Here is a 20853-nt window from a genome sequence, read left to right as displayed (position 1 = left end):
GCCAGGAGTTTGAGACCAGCCTGGGCAACAAAGTGAGGAGACCAGCCTGGGCAACAAAGTGAGAACCCCATCTCTACAAAAAATGAAAATAAATTAGTCCTGCTCATTGGTATGTGCCTGTGATCTTAGCACTTTGGGGAGGCTGAGGTGAGAGGATTGCTTGAGCCCAGGAGTCAGAGGCTGCAGTGAGCCGTGATGTTGCCACTGCACTCCAGGCTGGGTAACAGAGTGAGACACTGTCTCTAAGATAAATGATAAAAATTAAAAAGTTGTAGAAATGGAAGCCAGTCCATGGTGATGTATTAGAGAGGAAGGAAGAAGGAAGCTCAGACTAAGGCTTTTGTGACTATGGGTTTGGGGTCAGTTAAGAGTTCTCACGGTGGCTCACGCCTGTAATCCCAGCACTTTGGGAGGCCGAGGCGGGCGGATCATGAGGTCAGGAGATCGAGACCATCCTGGCTAACACGGTGAAACCCCGTCTCTACTGAAAATACAAAAAAAAAAATTAGCTGGGTGCGGTGGCGGGCGCCTGTAGTCCCAGGTACTCGGGAGGCTGAGACAGGAGAATGGCGTGAACCTGGGAGGCGGAGCTTGCAGTGAGCCGAGATAGCACCACTGCACTCCAGCCTGGGCAAAAGAGCCAGACTCCGTCTCAAAAAAAAAAAAAAAAAAAAGAGTTCTCCAAAGTATCTGCCTCAGTGCTAGTTGACTTCATATTGTCTCTTGTAAATGTTGTTGTTTAGGTCCGATTTGATCAATATGTAACAAATCTGCTCCCTCATGTCACATACCTTCTAGATGTATCTACATTTTTAGCTCCTTTCCTAATTGAAGTGTTATTGATGACAACAAAGAGAAAGTATATTTAGCAGTGATGTTCAGACTAAAAATAAAGCGGTGGTTCTCATTAACTAAGGTTAGGGAGAGTGTGTATAGTTTGAAAAGGTTATCTGAGATTTGCTTCACTCCCACTAGTTGAAAAGTAATGCGTTGAAATCGACTTTTTGCAGTTAAAGTACGGTAGTGGCAAGTACGGACTCAGGTAATTAGGTAGGCTTCATCTCCTACCCTAAGGGAAGGATGTTTGTGAAGTACACATAGAAGCACAGATGTTCCAGACCTCTTGGGGCTCTCATTTTAATCCAGGAGGTGTTGTGGTTCAAACAGTATGAGTTTCCTACCTAATCAGGAAGGAAAACTTAAAAGCAAAACTTGAACAGCTTTTTAGTTGCTCTTATTCCCTCGTTAGCCCTTCGTTGAATCAGCTCACCAGTTCTTTTCCCTGAGATAGGTGTAGGATAAGAGAAAGAAAACTGTTTGGAATCTGAAGACCTGGGTTCAGGTTCTAACTCTGCCATTTACTAAGATAAAGTTGCTTAAATTTCTGTGTTGGCTTGGGGGATGGTATTTAGGCTTGAATGAAGTAGGTTAGTATCTTTTTTTTTTTTTTTTTTTTTTGAGATAGAGTCTCACTCTGTCTCCCAGGCTGGAGTGCAGTGGTGTGATCTTGGCTCACTGCAGCCTCTGCCTCCCAGGTTCAAGCGATTCTTCTGCCTCAGCCTCCCAAGTAGCTGGAACTACAGGTGTGTGCCACCACTCCCGGCTGTTTTTTTTTTTTTTTTAATAGAGACTGGGTTTCACCATATTGGCCAGGCTGGTCTTGAACTCCTGACCTCATGATCCACCCGCCTCAACCTCCAAAAGCGCTGGGACTACAGGCATAAGCCACCATGCCTGGCCTGTATCTTTTTTCTTTTTTCTTTTTTTTTCTGAGACAGTTTCATTCTGTCACCCAGGCTGGGGTGCAATGGAGCAATCATGGCTCACTGCAGTCTCCGCCTCCCAAGTTCAAGTGATTCTCCTGCCTCAGCCTCTCTAGTAGCTGGGATTACAGGTACCCACCACCCGGCTAATTTTTGTGTTTTTAGTAGAGACAGGGTTTCACCGTGTTGGCCAGGCTGGTCTTGAACTCCTGACCGCAGATGATCTACCTGCCTTGGCCTCCCAAAGTCCTGGGATTACAGGCGTGAACCACTGCACCCGGCTGTACAGGTACCCTTTATATATAACCAGTTTATGAAAGACTTAGGATGTAAATAGAACCAGTTTATAAGGGATTCCTTCTGATTATGAATGAATTAACCAATTTATGTTTGACATCTATAGGAAGAGGGATAACCAAGTTAAAATAGGAAGAGAGAGAGAATGTGTATTCCTAACTTTTTATTTGAAATAACATCCTACCTGTAGAAAAGTTGTAAGAATAACACAAAAACTCCCACATATTCTTCTCCCAGATTCTCCAGCTGTTACCATTTCACCACTTGCTTCATCATTTATTAGGAGAGAATGTTAACAATTGAGTGTTTACAGGTCAAGCAAGCATTTAGATCCGTTGCCTAAGATCCCACCGCAGGTAAATGGCAGAGGTCTTTCATGGGAAGGTCCCTGTTTTTCACCATCTTCCTCTACTAGGAGATCTAGAGATCTGCATTCTGGCCGGGTTTCGCCACTAACATTGGTATAGCTATGGGCAATTTATTTTGCAGCTGTTCCTCACTCTTCCATTCTAGTGTTTTTGTGTTTTGCTTTGTTTTATTTTTTGAGACAGAGTTTCGCTCTTTGTTGTCCAGGCTGGAGTGCAATGATATGATCTTGGCTCACTGCAACCTCTGCCTCCTGGGTTCAAGCGATTCTCCTGCCTCAGCCTCCCAAGTAGCTGGCATTACAGGCACCTGCCACCACACCCAGCTGATTTTTGTATTTTTAGTAGAGGCGGGGTTTCACCGTGTTGGCCAGGCTGGTCTTGAACTCCTGACCTTAATTGATCCACCTGCCATGGCCTCCCAAAGTGCCGGGATTCCAGGCATGAGCCACTGCACCCGGCCTCTTCCATTCTGTTGATGGAACCCAGTGTCCCTGGCCCTGACTCACCTTGCTGTATAGACAGGTTATCTTCAGTGAAATATTCTGAGCTTTTTATCTATAAATTAGAGTGTAACTTATTTAAAGCAAAAATAGAGTGAACATTCTATGCAGAGTTTGATGTTGATCATTGGTAAAGTGCGAATGTACCTCTTTTCCCACAGTTGGCATCCGTATGAAATAGATGGAACTGCCATAGCTTGATTGATGTTCTGTTTTGCAAGGAGATTAAACAGGGACTTTCTCCTTGTGGGGCAGACTGCCCAGCGATACTGGACTCCTTGCCCTGACCACTGGGATCCTGGGGTCAAGATTCTTCACTTCTCTTCCTGGCTGGCTGCAGAGCCCTGAATATACTGCTTCTAGGATACCAGGAAGATGACAAGGAGGTTTAGTTTTTAGATTGTTTCTGCTTTCTTTGGATTTGAATTGAAATTTTTTTCTCTCCCTTGTTTTGCTGAGAAATCTTTTGGTTTCGATGGAAGTAGATGTTCTAGAACCTTGAACCACGATTGTAAATTGGTGGCTCATGGGCCAGATGTAGCTGGCAAATGTGTTTTTTGGCTTCTTTAATGCTTAAATTATTTTCATTAGTAGCCAACATGTAAAAGCCAGAGGATTTCATATAAAAATCCAGATTCAGCCATGTGCAGTGGCTCACACCTCTGTGATCCCAGCACTTTTGGAGGCTGACGCAGGAGGATTGCTTGAGCCCAGGATTTTGAGACCAGTCTGGGCAACATATTGAGAACTCCTCTCTACAAAAAATTAAAACTTAGCCAGGTGTGGTGACACATACCTGTAGTCCCAGCTACTCAGGAGGCTGAGGCAGGAGGATCACTTGAGCCCAGGAGGTCGAGGTTGCAGTGAGCTGTGATCACACCACTGCACTCCAGCCTGGGCGACAGAGTGAGACCCTGTCTCAAAACAACAAAACATGCTGGGTGCAGTGGCTCATGCCTGTAATCCCAGCACTTTGGGAGGCCAAAGCAGGTGGCTCACTTGAGGCCAGGAGTTGGAGACCAGCCTGGCCGACATGGCAAAACACCGTCTCTTCTAAAAATACAAAAATTAGCCAGTTATGGGGGTGCATGCCTGTAATCCCAGCTACTTGAGTGGCTGAGGCACGAGAATCGCTTGAACTGGGAGGTGGAGGTTGCAGTGAGCTGAAATCATACCACTGCACTCCAGCCTGGGCGACAGAGCAAGATTCTGTCTCAAAAAACAAAAACAAAAAAACCCAGATTGCAGTTTCCAGCTTGGGACTACATAGAGGATTTGGATAAAACTGGAGTGGAATCGTCATAGGTTGCTACTGTCTCCATCAGCATACTTCATGCCTAGCCCTTTAGACACTTGAATTTTCAACTCCAGACCTAGAACATGAACTCTAGTTTTTAAAGCTGGTGAAGTACAATTTGATGAGCTAGTTAGTGGTAGGTTACCTTGCTCTTGGTTGTCAAAGAAGGGTCCTGCTTTCCTCGCTAGGTAGGTAGAAAAATAACCCAAATAGAACCAGGGCCTTCACTGTTATCCTTGCTCCTGTAAGAGTTTCATTTCCACGATTATGAGCCAGAGTGGCTCCTAGATCCTCTGAGAACTGTGGGCATCTTTCTTTACATCCTGCTTATTAGGATTCACCGCCTCATCCCCTGCACACAGGTGCCACTGCCGGCAGAGGGTGCTGTCTGCTCACTGAGCCTGTTGTCATCTTGGCTCAGCTGAGCGGCAGCTGTTGGGCATGTGCCCTGGGTCTGTGAGAGTTTGGGCATGTCCATTTGGTTCCCATCCCTAGTGCCCACCCCTTAGACCCTGGCCAGGTTATTGTGTCACTGGGGACTCTGTTCAGTAACAGGAAACTGGGGAAAGTTTAATTGTTTTCTCCTCTCCCTTTTTCCCATGCAGCTGAACAAAAGGTTCATCCTCAGTTTTCTCCATGCCCATGGGAAGCTGTTTACCCGGATTGGGTAAGTGTGCAGGATGTTTATTTTATTTTCCTACATTACAAGTCATTTTGGAATTTAATATTGTTAGCAACTGGACTGTGTTTGTAACTGAGGGCACAGGGTGTGAATTCTTAGAGGCCTCCACCTTCTCTTCTCTTCCCTTCATCTTCTGTCCTACTGTGCTCATGAAATTTGGGAAGTATGACTCTCTATCTCTCATTTCTTCTTTCTCTACCTTTACTAAAACCCTCCTTTAAATACAATCTTGTCCCAGCCCCCACCCCGGTCCCTCTGGGTTTCTCTTTCCTCTGCCTTCCGGCTTAGTCCCTAGTGAGTGCCTCAAGGCAGTTGTGCTAAATCCCTGGGTGCAGCTGTCAGGGGGTCCTCCTTGGGAAGAATACTGTCCACTAATTTTCCATCAAAAATAAGAGTAACGTTTTCTTTCTATATCCTTTTGACCCATATCCTTTCCTCCTGTGCTCAGTTTCCTTTGCCATATTGCTGATCTCATTAAATACCAAGCCTCTTACGGTTTCATCATCCACCATGGATTTCCATAGACATCTCAGGGAAGGTAGTGTGTGCAAAGCTAACACTTGACTGCTTAAATTCCTGGAAACAGATCGAGTTTTGAGTATTCCTTTATTCCTTGGATGGATCCGAGTTCTTCCTCACTGCGTAAAACTAGTGATCCTAAGCCCAACGTGATGCCTACACGCTAGAGCAGATGGATGCCTGGTGCCTCTTTAGTATAGGATCTCCCTGAGTGTAGGAGAGTGAAGAAAGGAGTAGGTGGCAGTGTCCCCAGACCAGTCTTCCACTAGACCTGTCTTCTACTGGATTCTAATATTTTCTGAGTTGGAAGTTGTATTGTGAGCTACCCTTTGGGGTGATTTGTTTTGAATTATAAATACCCCAGTTATTGTCAATGTTTCCCTTTCACTTCCCGTCATAACTTCGTAAGTTTATCTGTAATTCTCTAGAAGGCTTTCTTTTTTTTTTTTTTTTTTTTTTTTTGAGACAGAGCCTTGCTCTGTTGCCCAGGCTGGAGTGCAGTGGCGTGATCTCGACTCTCTGCAACCTCTGCCCTCTGAGTTCAAGTGATTCTCCTGCCTCAGCCCCCCGAGTAGCTGGGATTACAGGCGCGTGCCACCGCGCCTGGCTAATTTTTGCATTTTTAGTAGAGATGGGGTTTCACCATATTGGCCAGGCTGGTCTTGAACTCCTGACCTCATGTGATCCACCTGCCTCGCCCTTCCAAAGTGCTGGGATTACAGGCGTGAGCCACCACGCCCAGCCTAGAAGGCTCTCTTAGTGGAGGTAGGGGCTATGTCAGTTTCCACATACCGTTGTAGTTAACTTTTTTGAGAAGCGGAAAGGTTTGTTTCCACTGGAAGAAACTCTGCTCCACGGGCGGTGGACTAGAAAGTGTGCTTATTACATATTCATTCGGTATCAACCTGGGTAAGAATGATAGTGATGGTCATTGCAAGCATAGTTTGGATTTCAAAATGACTTGGGAAAATTGGACAAGGTACCAGTAGATGAATCTCTATCTGTAGACATAATGGGTGGAGACATTCACTTAGGCAAAGTAACCTAGATGCATCACTGGTCCCATCTCCTGCCTCCCACCTCCCCCGTCCTGCCACTGCCACCAGTTTAAGTTCCACTCTGGCAGTTTTTGCCTCACTGTTGTGTTCCTAGAGCCTGGCATGTAGTATTTGTTGCATAAATGAATTAATTATAAAAAAAATGGATGGATTGCTAAGCACTGCAGAGAAATAGGTGGTATTCTAGTAGGTTACTGTAGACCCAAGACAATCACTAGTGAGTAATGTAAGGCTGTAGTTACAAGGTTGAAGGTGGATAAGATGATATCGGTATCATCTTAAAAATAACACATCAGAGTAGGAAATACCATTGTGCTACACTTAAAGTGACAGTTGATGGTACTCCTGCTTCTTACTTATCTTTTTTTTTTTTTTTTTTTTTTTAAAGAGATGGAGCCTGTCTGTGTTACCCAGGCTGAAGTGCAGTGGCTATTCACAGGTGTGATCATACCGCACTATAGCCTTTAACTCATGGCTCAGCCTCCCATGTCACTGGGACTGCATGCTCACACCACCACAGCTGGCTTATTTATCTTTTTTTTTTTTTTGAGACGGAGTCTTGCTCTGTCGCCCAGGCTGGAGTGCAGTGGCACGATCTCAGCTCACTGCAAGCTCTGCCTCCCGGGTTCACGCCATTCTTCTGCCTCAGCCTCCTGAGTAGCTGGGACTACAGGTGCCTGCCACCATGCCCGGCTAATTTTTTTTTTTTTTTTTTTGTATCTTCAGTAGAGATGGGGTTTTACTGTGTTAGCCAGGATGGTCTCGATCTCCTGACCTCGTGATCCACCCGCCTCGGCCTCCCAAAGCGCTGGGATTACAGGTGTGAGCCACCGTGCCCAGCCTATTTATCTTTTATTTTTCTCGTTTTTTCATCTTTCTCTCCTTTACTACTTTTCACTCAGTGTTTTCTCTCCTTTCTTCCTTTGCCTATGTTTGTTCTTTAAATTTTCCTGTACCATGTTGCCCTAAGTCAGGATTTCTCAACCCTTGGTACTATCGACATTTTGAGCCAGATGACTCTGTTGTGAGGGGCTGTCCTGTGCATTGTAGGATACTTAGCAGCATCCCTGGCTTCTTTCCACTATGTACCAGTAGCACACATCCCCCACTAAATGTGGTGATTCAGAATGTCTCCAGACATTGCCACGTGTTCCCTGGGAGACAAAGTTGCCCCTCATTGAAAACCACTACTCTAGATATTTCTTGCCCTGTTAGAGACTTTTGGGACTAAAAAAGTTATAAATCTTGGTGCAGAATGTAGGAACATTTAGGATATATTTTTATCAGGTTATGCAGTAGTTACACCCTGATTTCCCCTCCACTTCTAAAATTCTTATATTTCGACACATATTTTGGAATAAGTTTGGGAAAGGACCACAGTAATGATGAAAAAGCGAGATAATGACCGGGCGCGGTGGCTCACGCCTATAATCCTAGCATTTTGAGACGCCAAGGTGGGACAATCGCCTGAGCCCAGGAGTTCAAGACCAGCCTGGGCAACATAGGGAGAAGACCCCATCTCTCTTTTTAATGAATATAATAGATAATTTTTTTAAAAGCCAGAAAATGAGATCTGAAAGGAAAAATTAATTTTAAAAAACATTAAGGTAAAAAATATTTATTTAGAGACAGCTGTAGGATGCCTAACATGTTTAAATATAAAAGGGTCCCAATAGGATAGTCTTGATTTTTATGGGATGACAGTAAGAGAAATTGGCTTCTGTTGTACCTGGAGAGATTTGGGTGGAAGAAAATTTCACAGAAGGGAAGATGTTTGAGAATTTTCTTTTTTGGAGGCCTTTAAAAATGAATAGATATCTCATTTGTCTGAGGTGGTTTACTGTGTTCCAGGTTATTTTTCAGGATCTCTTTTATTCCTGCATATAACATACTCTGTTGTCAAAAAGGTAAAGCCAGCCCAATTTCACCTTCGTAAGAAATGACTTATGGTAGTTTTTCATTGAGGAAAATGTATATGGATTCTAGGCACTACACTCCCTCTATGGGTATCCTCTTATTCTGTCCTGGAGGTAAAATAAAATTGAGCCCCATATTTATTCTGGAAGGCAGAAACAGAAATAACATTTCTATTGCAGGGAAAAAGGTATAGAAGTCTGTAAGACTAGGAAAGCAATGAGCCCAAGCCACACACAACATCATAGACTGTTGCCTAATTACCAAGAAGATGTGAAATGTGGGCGGCGCTGAAAACGAATTAAGAGTGAGGAGATTGTAATGGGGAGCAGCTGAAGGCACATCACTCTCCCGCCTGCCCTTTCGGAAAAGCCCCGATGCTGCGCTTCCAGGCATGGTCTGCTCTGTGCCTGGTGCTCCACACTGCGTCAGCAGAGACTCGAATGCCTACTATGTGCAAGATAAGTCTCTTAACTCCCTTAGTTAAAGGACTTATCCCCAAGATAAGTCTCTTAACTCTGACGAGAGGTTCAGAGCTTTAGAGGAAATATTCAGTGCCAAAAAGAGTTTGTTTTTCACCACTTACTAGTTACAAGATCTTGAGAGTAAACAAGTCAGAGCTGCTGCGGGCTTCAACTAACCTGATCAGTGGTTTAAAGAGATGGTCTCTGAGGTCCATTCCAGTCCTTATGTTCTGTAGCACTGTGATTTGTTTTGTTTTTTTTTTTTTTTTTTTTTTTCATTTCCACCCTGTCACGTGGCTTAGTTTTTTCGTTTTGGTCTTTTGCTCCTGGGTTGTTCCTGTCTTGCTCGTTTTTTAAAAATAAGAGGTTGAGAAAAACTAACCTGGATTGTTTTCTGCAGAGAATGTTGTCTAGCCCAGCTGTGTTCCTCAGCATCTGAGGGCTGAGTCCTGCTCGGTTAGTCACCGTCTGAGTCAGTCCCGGGCCTAGGTCCCGGTGTTGTCTGAAAGATTGGTTTGTTGAAACTGCCATTCAAATGAAATAAGGTGTCTCTAGAGATCACATCACAAGGCAGCCACTTTAGTCAGTGAAACACACAGCCCGAAAACGATGGTATCTTCTGAGGTTTTAAAGGATAGGGACAGTCATCTCGGATTCAGGAGAAGGACTCAAGTCGGAGTGCCATATGGCTCCTGACAGACCCTTTCCTGGTGAGAGGCAGATCACACTTGCACTCGGACTCCACTGAGAGAGGTTAGGAAGCTGGCAGCCTATAGGCTCTGAATTTGTGACAAATAGTATGCTTTTGCTTCCTCTTATTGCCTTGATCACAGTTACCACTTTAGTTTTTACTTGCTTGCCTAGTCATGCTATTTGCATAGCTTTAAAGTCTCTTGGAATTCAGACTGATATATTTATTTTGTACTTTTAATTTTTAAAAATATAATGTTTGTGTCTGATTCATTTTTTAAATTAACAAATGTTCTTAAATACAAAAGTAAGATGTATTCATTATGGGAGAAATCTTTTCTTACTTTACAGTGCTCTTTGTAAAGTATTTAGAAAACTCAGCAAAGAAGAACAAATAAAAAATTACCCGTATTCCTACCACCTAGAGATAACTCCACCGTTAAAATTTGGTAAAATTTTTTCAATTTTTTTCTACATATCACATACACACTTTTTTTCAATTGCTTTACAACTATTTTCATTTAATATGTTTGGAAGTTTCTCTCACATGATTAAAAAATGTAATACAACTTAAAAAAACTAGTATTCAATTGTGTGCATGTTCCATCTTAATCATCTATTGTTGGGCACTTTAGATTGCTTCCAAGTTTTGGCGATTATAAATGACCACTTTTTGTATGTTTTCTCTGTTGCTTCTCTTCCTACTTTATTGCTGCGACTGCTGTTTCTTCTTGGTTATAATTTTATAATTATTACATAAGTATTATCCAGAAATCCTTGTAAAAGTATAACATTAAAACTAAGACTAAAATTTCTTTTAACTCTGTGCCCTCCAAAAAGATAGTAGTAGACATCAGGGCGTGTATTCTTCCAGACCTTTCACTCATCTACCTACATACTTACGTATGTGTCCATCAGTAACGCGGGGTGAAGCAAAGATTATTTCTCAGAGAGAAAGACATAAAACTACTTACAAGTAGTTTGAGGCCAGAATTAGATAGCATTTTGGTTACAAAACTGGAAACCAGAAACCACCTACTGAGCCCTGAGGAGGGTTCCTCTCTTTATCTGTGCCTCCCGTGGTTACTGCTGAACAAGGCTGGTTTTGCATGAATAGATCCACCTTCTCTCACATCTCACATTTGAAGTTACTCTAACTTATATCCTTCTGCTTTCAGTTTTTTCTTTTGTTTTAATCATGTTGGACTAGTTGAAAGGCAAAGGGAGATTTTTTTATAAAACTTTTTATAAAAAGGAAATGCGGACATTTGACCTGGTGCTCGTTCAAGACTTCAGTCTGACCCAGAGAGTGTTAATGGATCTGTTTCCAATTCCTACCCCAGGGAAGAGGCTTCCTCAGACACAGCTTCGAAGCAAAACTGTCCCACGTGACACTTCTGTCCTGTCATTCTGTGCTGGCTCTCTACTGCCTTTCAACACGGAGACACATGGCTCTGAAACTTGCCCAGCGTGGCTGCTTTTCAAGCAGAGTGAACGCTGCTATTCTCGTAACGAGAAGTGCTAGCCCCCCTCCCCACCTCTGACCAGAAAGAGTACTGCACAGTGTCAGGATTTAAAATGAAACCTTTGTTATAGCCCATGGGGAAAAATGGATCTAGTCCAGCCCCAAACATATCACTCTCTGCCATTCCACATCTTCCAAGAGTTTTAACGGCTCTGAAATTTTTTAGAGAAAAAAAAAAGAGTTTTGTTTTGTTTTGGAGGGTTGGGTACTTGAAATGGCATGTGGAGAAAAAAAGCAAATGCATGGCATCTTTTGTGCCAATGAAAATGAGGACAGCTCAGCAGAGAAGGGAACTGGAATGTAAACTGTAATTGACCCATAACTGTGGCACGACTTCTGGGCACCAGGGGGTCAGTAATAGGAGTTGCCATCCAAGAGCAAGGAGTGAAGATTGCCAAGATTCCAGAAAACCTGGAGTTTTCTAATCTGGGGAGGGCACTTCTCAACCGGGAAGGGCCGGGATGGGTGAAGCTAGAAGCACCTTCCTCTAGAACTTGAAACTGGTTTCTGTCTTTTGAGAAGGATTACCTTCCTTGTGGCTTTTCAGAAGCTATTTATTAATCCAACTTGGAGCTGTTTCCCCAACCCCACAAGTATGTCACAAGCAGTTTGTTTATTTGGGGGCTGGGGGACATGGTAAAAAATACTTTGGTGACCACGAATTGTTCGGCATAGCCCTAAGGCCTGTGTGCCTGGCTACTCTCTCTAGCACCAAGCTTGAACTTGCTTTTTATTTCTGAAGACTTCAGCTGTGGTTTGTTTCTGTTGCCAAAGAAGCTCCAGGCATGCATCACTGTTTGGGATCCAGTGGCTGCATTTGGCAAGGAGTGATTTGAATGACCTCTCCTTAGGAGCCCTAGGTCACTGGCTAGATTTCTGCCTCCCTGCATTACAGCCTTTTCCTGTATTGGGAGTGGCACTTGGCCAGGGCATTATATTTCCACTGGCCTGAAAACATACAGACACCGATGAGCAGAGGCTTGTACGAGGGAGGAGGATGGCAACACGGGAAGAACTGAGGCAGGTGGCTGGGGGCTTCTAGGTCTAGGCATTCTTCAAGGGGAAATTTGGGATCCTTAGGTGGAACAGTCAGTATGATAGTACCTCAGAAGACAACAGCAGAACTATGTCTGGTTACCTAAAGTAAACGCTTGAGTAAAAAATCTTTAGGCCAAGTGTAGTGGCTCATGCCTGTAATCCCAGCACTGTGGGAGGCCGAGGCAGGTGGATCACTTGAGGTCAGGAGTTTGACACCAGCCTGGCCAACATGGTGAAATCCCGTCTCTACTAAAAATACAAACATTAGCCGGGCATGGTGGCACATGCCTGTAGTCCCAGCTACTCAGGAGGCTGAGGCAGGAGAATTGCTTGAACCTGGGAGGCAGAGGTTGCAGTGAGCTGAGATTGGGCGAAAAGAGCGAAACTTTGTCTAAAAAAAAAAAAAAAATTTTTTTTTTTAGATTCATATTACTTTTTTAATTGAATTAAGTTTCATACGAGAGAGTTTAGGGACTGTGAAGGTTTTAGGAAATTTGTTGAGTATTTAGAAAAGCCGATGGTTTCAGAGAGAAACTTTGATATTAGCTTGAACGCAGTTATTGCCAGGGGTGAGGAAATAGCATACCAAAGCATAATAACTCATAGTGATTTATCCAAAACTTGAGTTGTTTCCATCTCTGGACCCTGAAAACTCCTTTATCTTGAATTTGTTCAAAATTGCAGGATACCGGGAAGGTTTGTGAAAGTAGCAAAGTAATGTCCTAGGCAGTAGTTGTCTGGGGGGGGGGGGTGTGTGTGTGTGTGTGTGTCAGAGAGAAAGAGAGAGAGAGACTGAAAGAAAGAGGTGCCTCACTGATGGGTTTGCTGTATCTGCAGGATGGAGACATTCCCTGCAGTGGCTGAGAAGGTCCTCAAGGAGTTCCAGGTGTTACTGCAGCACAGCCCCTCTCCCATTGGAAGTACCCGCATGCTGCAACTTATGACCATCAATATGTTTGCGGTACACAACTCCCAGCTGAAAGGTAAGGCATGTTGAGTTTCATCTAGAATATAGACAGATAGAGATTAATGTAGCTTCTTTCTTGTGTTACTATACCTACCATACCTACCTCCCCCCACCTCACCCCCGAACACACACACCCTACCCTTCCTACCATTGCCTCAGATATTTAGTTTACTTTGAAATCTGTATGACTCTCTAGTGCTTGGGTGGGATGGAAGGAGGGAATCATGGGTATAGAGCTTAATTTGCAAATGCAGAGATGCTGTTGCACATCTGGCCACGCGAAAGGCAGCAGCAAGGCCTCTTGAAGGCTGCGGACCCGGAGCCTCTCCCAAGGGAGAGGCATTGCTGAGATATTTCATTGCAGAGACCATACGCTTGGCAGGGATTGGGAATAGCTGTTTCTGGACTCATGTGCCCTGTTTGTTCAGTGTGGAAAGTCTAGTTCCCTATGGGATATCCCTATGGGAGCCTGCCAGGGAGTAAGAACCGAGAATTGATGAGCTTTGGTGACTCAAATCTGGAAGCACAAAAACCACCAGTCCCAGAATTTGGCGATTATACCAGTGTGCATTCTAAAATGTTTTTCTGAACATTTTGGGGTTTTTTCATAGGGGGTCAGGTGGGTGTGGAAGTAGAGGGGAGAAGGGCAGATTGGCAGGGTTTTAAATACTCTGATGACCAGGTCAGGGTCAAAGAATGTTACCAGGATTCCTTCCCTTCCCTTCTGTTCCCTTCATTTCACTTAGGTAAGGATGATATGGTGTGACTTGATGGAATTATGTAGCACAGGGATGACATTATTTTCTGTGTTTGTTTGCAAGGGTGATTTGGTCCATGCTGCCTAGGAGTCATTTCAGAACACTGACAGAGAGTGTTTGGTCTCAGGGCAAGAAATGCCAGGAAGTGGGAATTGGCCCATAGAGACCCTGCTGTAAAACAGATCTGGTGTTTCTTGACAGAGTGCCGCTGGGTCTCTTGTTGCCCCTTTTCACAGCACTTTCTCTCACTGTGAAGTTGATTTATTTATCTCCCCATTTGTACTTAAGAGTTATGCTTCACTTGCTTGTGGTGGGGGAGTGAGTATGCCACACTTTGCCTTGAAATGGAAATGTGGGTGTTTCTGGGACTAGGCAAGGTCCCCTCAGAGTGTGTCTGGGTTCTCAGTTACTTCTGAATCCTAGAGGATTTCCTCCTCTCATGCTGCCTGCTACAGCGTTTAGAATTCCCAGCAGAAAGTGAGATCCAGGGGCTTAGATGCCTTTTTGAACTTGGCTAATTTTTCCTGAGATGGCTATTTGGGTAAATGGCCCTGAGGAGGCATCAAGTCTTAAGTGGCAGCACTGGTTTCCAGGGAGAAGAGAACAAAGTTTGTAAAGTGCTGTGCTAGTGAGGCCCAAAGGGGAGGGGCAGGCTGCTACCAAGTAGGAAGCCCACTTGACTCTGGAAATGGGCCCTCCTGAGGCGCCCTCCTGTTCATATTCCCATCTCCCACTAAAAACAACCCACAGAGTTCAGTGAGCTACCTGTCATAGAGCTGCAGCCTCAGCCAAGACATTGTTCCGGCACCAAATGACCTGTGGCTTCTTTAGGTGTGAATGTAAAGGACCTGCAGCCCTTGCCTATGAAGCATCTGTTTTCAGCAGCTTCTGTTCCATGGAAAGGAATACCTTGGCCTTTTAATAGGCCACCAGTGAGTCTTTTTCTTGTAGCTGTTGTTAAGTAAAGGTTAAGAAAATAATGGTAGGCCAGGTGCAGTGGCTCACGTCTGTAATCCCAGCGCTTTGGGAGGCCAAGGCGGGCAGATCACCTGAGGTCAGGAGTTTAAGACCAGCCTGGCCAACATGGCAAAACCCTGTCTATACTAAAAATACCAAAAATTAGCTGTGCTTGGTGGTGGGTAACTGTAATCCCAGCTTCTCAGGAGGCTGAGGCAGGAGAATTGCTTGAACCTGGGAGGTGGAGGTTGCAGAGAGGCGAGATTGCAAACTATACTGCAGCCTGGGCAGCAGAATGAGACTCCATCTCAAAATAATAATAATAATAATAATAATAATTAAGAATTAAAAAAAAATACGGGTAAAAGGAAGGTAAGATGGTGAGTACAGAGAAAGAAATCGGTTGTTCCCTGATTTGAGGCCAAGGTACTTTTTCTAGGACTCTTCCATGGTGGGTCATAATGAGTACCCTCTAGCCAGGAGAGACATGTAAAAATAAAGCCCATACTTGAGACCCTACTTTTCATTACTGGTCTGCTCCTGACTGTCACCTCATTGTCACCTCGATGAGGTAATTGGGGCCAAGAAGAGTATGAGTTGAGGTGGTCAGAGGCTCCAAGGGTGTTTCAAGGAAAAACGGCCCAGGCCACAGGATATAACACTCAGTGAGGACAGAGAGCTCTGTGGACGTGCTGCTAAGTACCCAGTGTGCAGCTGAGGTGGCCATCCAGACCCCACTGTGTGGGCTGCCATTGGGAGAGGGGCAAGCAGAGTCCAGACCCCGCTGTGTGGGCTGCCATTGGGACGGGGCGAGCAGAGTGCTCAGCAGGGCTGGCTGGTGGGAAGATGCACTTTTCCATTTCCCAGCACATGAGTCATCATCTTTGGTCCCCTGTGCTGTGCTGTGCTTGCCTGGACAGTGGCAATAAGGGGGTGTTGTGGCTGAGTAGCAGCATCTGTGCCGGGGGTGGAGAAGGAGGGGGGTTGGGGAGAGGGTAAAGATTTAAATCCTTCACTAATCAGCAGCAGTTTGAATCACATTTTTATGAGTAAGGAAGTGATAAATCAGCCCTGTGTGTTCAACCCCCAAGTCCCGTCAGCCAGTGCCCTTCTAAAGGTTTCTCCCCTGGCCAGTCTGCATGCTGTCAGAGTTGCCACCCACCATCAGGGCCCTGGCTGCCTGAAACCAGGAAGCAAGAGCCTGATGCTGCCTTGCCCTCCCAGGTGCTGGGGTCTACGGTGAATTGACAGTCACTGCAAGCTACAGAACATCTGGGCCATCATTTTTCTTTCCATTCCTTCTTGGACATGTCCTTCTGGGTGGGTGTTTGCATACGTCAGTTTCTGGACTCTGTGGAGAAGGAGCATTCCAGCCTGAAGCAGAAGTGATCTTGTGGCCCACCAGGCAGTTGAGATCCTCGCAGTCTCTACCTGAGTCTTCCCTGTAGATGTGGGGCCTAAGGAGTATGATTTGGAGAGCCACAGGGGAGCAGATTCCTTTCTTTAAAAGTGTGTCCTTTGCTGGTGCCTCTAATGCTATCATGAATCATTTGTTTTTTGTGTGTTCAGTGCCACCCTTGTATAACGATCTTCTTTTCGCAATATCAGTAATCCAGGATGGAAATCATATTGTTGCTTACATTTTACTGTGATTACTTTTCAAGTGTGTAGAAAAGCTTTGGACGCTGCAGAAGGCAAAATGAAAGGAAAAGTTTAGATGGTGGTGAGAGAATGGCATCTTTGCCTTTCCCTAGGTTTTGGTTTTCCTAGGAGCCCACTCTGCTCTTGGAGGCAGAGGATGTGAGGCCAGATTTGCCCCCCTTCCTACAGGGCGAAATAAGTTGAGTAATGCCACATTATTTAGCCAACTAAACTTTCCAGTTTCAGCAGTGGTCTTAAAACTCACGGGTTCACGGGTGTTGGTGGAGAGACCTTGATCTCCTCTCGGATGGGCCCTATGCAGAGTCCTACGTCAGTGGATACGGAATTCTAGAATCCTCATACTGCACACTCACGTAGTTGGGGATAGATAAATTTGAGGGGTGGGACAAGGGACGTTTGAGGGCCTTGGCATAGGGCCTGGTATTTATTAGGCATTCAGTAAGCATTTGCTGAGTGCATGGGTGAAGAAGGCAACAGTTCTGGGAAAGCCAGCTCTCACTGAGCAGTGTGTTTCTTACCTGGCCCAGGTCCAAAGCTGGTGGTGAGATAGGTGGTTCCCAGAGTGATGTCATAACTGGTAATCTCTCTAAGGCATTCCTGAGCCTGAAGGGAGGAAGGGCTTTCTCCACGTGCCTCAGTATTTAACACTTTGGTAGTCATCTAATTGGTTGAAGTGATGCCGGAGGGTGACCTATTGATCTAAACCACAAGTACTCCAAGAATTTTAATTTTTAAAAAATTTTGTAATTTAAGGAAATAAAACTCTAGTTTCTTGAAGGGAAGAATTGAAGCAGCATTGTGGTAGGGGAGCACTGAAACCCCATTGCATCCCCCATCTGTGCCCAATTTGTTCCAATCTGGCCCTTTTTTTTCTTCCTTCATTTTCTCTCCCCCTCTTGTTCTCTCTTTTTCAAAAATGTTTTATAATTCCTGGAATCAAAACCATTTCAGGCACACACTGTTTTATTTTACTGTATTATTGGATTATACCGCCTATAAATCACTGGATGTTACTCATTGGCCACCACTGGAATAACTTCCCTTTTCTGTGCCCTGGCTCCCTCTGTTTTCCTCTACCAGTTTCACAGCACATACATCCATTTCAGCTTTGCAGAGAAGCCCTGGTGGCAGCAAGAGGGCACCCAAGAGACACTTCTTGCATGTGCTGTTGGTATTGCCTGCTTTTAGGGAATATTTGGGAGCTGGGATTGAGGTAGAGCCTGACTGGCATTCCTTTCATTATCATTTATGCTTGCTTTTTTTGGGTGGGGGGAGGGAGGGACAGAATCTTGCTCTGTCGCCCAGGCTGGAGTGCAGTGGTGCGATCTTGGCTCACTGCAACCTCTGCCTCCCAGGTTCAAGTAATTCTCCTGCCTCAGCCTCCTGAGTAGCTGGGGTCACAGGCACCCACCACCATGCCTGGCTAAGTTTTGTATTTTTAGTAGAGATGGGGGTTTCACCATGTTGGCCAGGCTGGTCTCGAACTCCCGACTTCGTGATCCGTCCGCCTCAGCCTCCCAAACTACTGGGATTACAGGCATGAGCCACCGCGCCCAGCCTTATGCTTGCTTTGAATGGTGTTAGTAATCCTGAATTACAGGAGGTAGAGGGAGTGTCACATGTGGGTCTCCAGAGGGACAGAGAGCTAGCTAGCTACAGCTGTCTGTATAGGACTGATAGCTTTAACTCGTAGGTGTGGGATGTTTCATGCCATTGTTGTGATGGGAGGTGACTCTAGCTGAGTTTGGTTCGCAACAGAAATGTCCTTGTCTTCCAGCATACAACAATCTTAGAGACGTTCAGAAAAGCAGTATGCTCCTCTGTGGTGATTCACTTCTGTTGTGAGTCTCTTACCCAAGCAGAATGTATGAAGTGCCTAATCCTCCGCTTGTCAGAACAGTTGTACAGGAAATCCACCTTTCATAAGGGGTTAGGCTTGAGTTAGCTGTGTAAACTGGCCCCCTCATTCCTCCTCCTACATCTCTGGTGGTAGAAACCCTTGGGCTTTTTCTCTACAAGGATCTGTGGGTAGATTTCTGTAGGGAATCATTGCCACCTGACTTTCATTTTCAGGATGCCTCAGTTTAGAGAAAATGAACAGAGCCAGCCTGAGCAAGGAATTTTGTGAGAAGTAGATTCAAAGTAGAAGTAGATTCAAAGGTCAGAATAGGTTAGGCTTTGGAAGGCAGGCCAGAGGAGGATGCATGCTTCAGCTCTGCCCTCTTTCCCTGTGGGGGAGATAGAACTCTTGACAGGCCACTTAGTGCAGACTGCTCTCGGCACTCTCTGCCTGTGGATCTGCCTGTAGTTCCCTGAAGAGAAGTGAGTATGTCAAGGGACCCACCTGTCTTTCCACCTCTGGGTTCCAGGGTCCTTGTTTTCAGAATATATTTAGGCTGGGGAAAGAGAAATAGGAAAAGCCAAAGAAATGAGAAAATTGTCATCTCAATAAAATTAAGCCTCTTATCATATCAGTTGAAGAAATGGTCTTTGTTTTGCCCCCAAGATAGCCATGTGGTTTGGTGTCCGTGGCTGCTTTGGTGTGGAGTGAGAGATGCAATATCCCATGTTGCCCAGATTTTGTTTCTTTTGCCATTTTATAGCTTCTCAATTTGATTGTTTGTGGTTTCCTTTTTTGTTTTTTTTTTTGCCCCGACATGGACTTGTTCTGAAGGAGAATCATTATTTGGGGGAATTTTGGCAGCAGGACACTTTTCTTTTCTTTTCTTTTCTTTTTTTTTCTGAGACGGAGTCTTGCTCTGTGGCCCAGGCTGGAGTGCAGTGGCACGATCTCAGCTCACTGCAACCTCTGCCTCCTGGGTTCAAGTGATTCTCATGCCTCATCCTCCCGAGTAGCTGGGATTACAGGCACAGGCCACCACACCCAGCTAATTTTTATATTTTTAGTAGAGACAGGGTTTTACCACATTGGCCAGGCTGGTCTCGAACTCCTGACCTCAAGTGATCCGCCCGCCTCAGCCTCCCAAAGTGCTGGGATTACAGGCGTGAGCCACTGCGCTTGGCCTGGCAGCAGGACTTTCAGCTACCTTTTCAGAGCTCTAAGTTTTCTAAATGTATAGCTTGGGTGTGGGTGTGGGGCTCAGGCCAGATTCATACTGTATGCTGAATTCACAGAGAAAGTAGGTATGTTCTAGGGGGATGGTGAGGGGTGGGAAGTGTTGAACTTTGGACCCTAACCAAGTAAATGCCTATCTGAGGAAGAATTGTAGTTTTCAGAGGGCGTGACCAGTAGTGACACCCACAGCAATGACTCCATGCTAATACACGATGACACTTTATAGTTACTGCTTATGTGTTTTCCTTTGATTCTCTTGTCAGCCCTGTGAGACAGGCTGGACAGATATTTTGTGTCCTGTTTCATAGATGAGGAAAATCATATCAGAAAGGTTAAGCAGGGCTGCACAGCTAGTAAATTATACACAGGTGTCAAGTGTCCATCCTTTGGTATCAGAAAAAAGAAAAAGCTTCTCTGGGCAGCTAGACAGTGCAAGGAGTGTCCCCCCCAGTCGGAGCAGTCTTTTGTTCTCTGATGAAGAAAGTGACCTGTGAATCTGATGTGAGACAGGGAAGAGGAAAAGGAGTAAAGGTAAGAGAGTTGGGGTAAGTCAGAATTCTCTGAGTGGCGTGAGACTCAGGTGGGGCTACAACAAACAAGCTAGCAGAAGGTTGTTGTTTGGGCAACTCAGGGCTGTCTGGAGTTCATGTTCATTATTGTCATGGGTAGAGGAAACCTCCCTCTCACATGGAAAGTGCAGTCCATGACTAGTTGGTAGAAGCGTTTACTCTTTCTCTTGGTTTAGGATACATAGTGTCTCTTAAAAAGGGGGTGGGTGGATTTTTTTTTAAGGAACATAGTTTCATATTTTCACCATCATGTCTAGTATCCCTCTTCTTTTAGAAAAGAGGCCTTTCACATGCTCTTCTTAGAAGAGACTGTGCTTCTTTTTGTGGCCTGGGGGGAAGGTAGATATGTCATTGATACAGAAAAGAGTGTGAGAGTATAAAACATCTGAAAGAAGGATAAAGTAAACACACATGTAACTACCACCCAGGTTAAGAAATAGAATATTGTCAGTCCCTCAGATGTTCCTATGTACTTCATCTCTGTATAGCTGTAGTTACCTCCCCGACAGGTAACTATCATCCTGACCTGCGAATTCATTTCCTTGCTTTTCTTTGTAGTGTTCTCACCTAGTATGTATATGTGTGTGTGTGTGTATATGTACATATATGTAAAATATAGTTTGGGGCCAGGCACGGTGGCTTGCGCCTGTAATCCCAGCACTGGGAGGCCGAGGCGGGCAGATCACTTGAGGCCAGGAGTTCAAGACCAGCCTGGTCAACGTGGGGAAAGCTTGTCTACATTAAAAATG

General features: G+C 44.9%; 1 protein-coding gene and 1 long non-coding RNA gene across 5 annotated transcripts in view; one reads left to right on the top strand and one right to left on the bottom strand.

The window, feature by feature from the left end:
• The window catches only part of SMG6 (SMG6 nonsense mediated mRNA decay factor), a 247592-nt gene that overhangs the window by 53231 nt on the left and 173508 nt on the right, over positions 1-20853 (top strand). For all 4 annotated transcript variants that reach the window (XM_054459768.2, XM_063655726.1, XM_054459775.2 and 1 more), the window contains 2 exons: positions 4831-4892; positions 12953-13098. In XM_054459768.2, the coding sequence (XP_054315743.1) occupies positions 4831-4892; positions 12953-13098 (208 nt within the window). The remainder of the gene's footprint in view (positions 1-4830; positions 4893-12952; positions 13099-20853) is intronic.
• LOC129018280 (uncharacterized) lies at positions 15822-16754 on the bottom strand. Its single transcript, XR_008495218.1, has 2 exons — positions 16704-16754; positions 15822-16482 (listed from the first exon to the last, which is right to left on the bottom strand). It is a non-coding gene; the product is annotated as an uncharacterized LOC129018280 (long non-coding RNA).

The sequence above is a fragment of the Pongo pygmaeus genome, chromosome 19, assembly GCF_028885625.2.
Source record: "Pongo pygmaeus isolate AG05252 chromosome 19, NHGRI_mPonPyg2-v2.0_pri, whole genome shotgun sequence".
Taxonomy (NCBI): domain Eukaryota; kingdom Metazoa; phylum Chordata; class Mammalia; order Primates; family Hominidae; genus Pongo; species Pongo pygmaeus.
The sequence above is the reverse complement of the archived record's forward strand: the minus strand, read 5'-3'. Positions and strand labels throughout refer to the sequence as shown.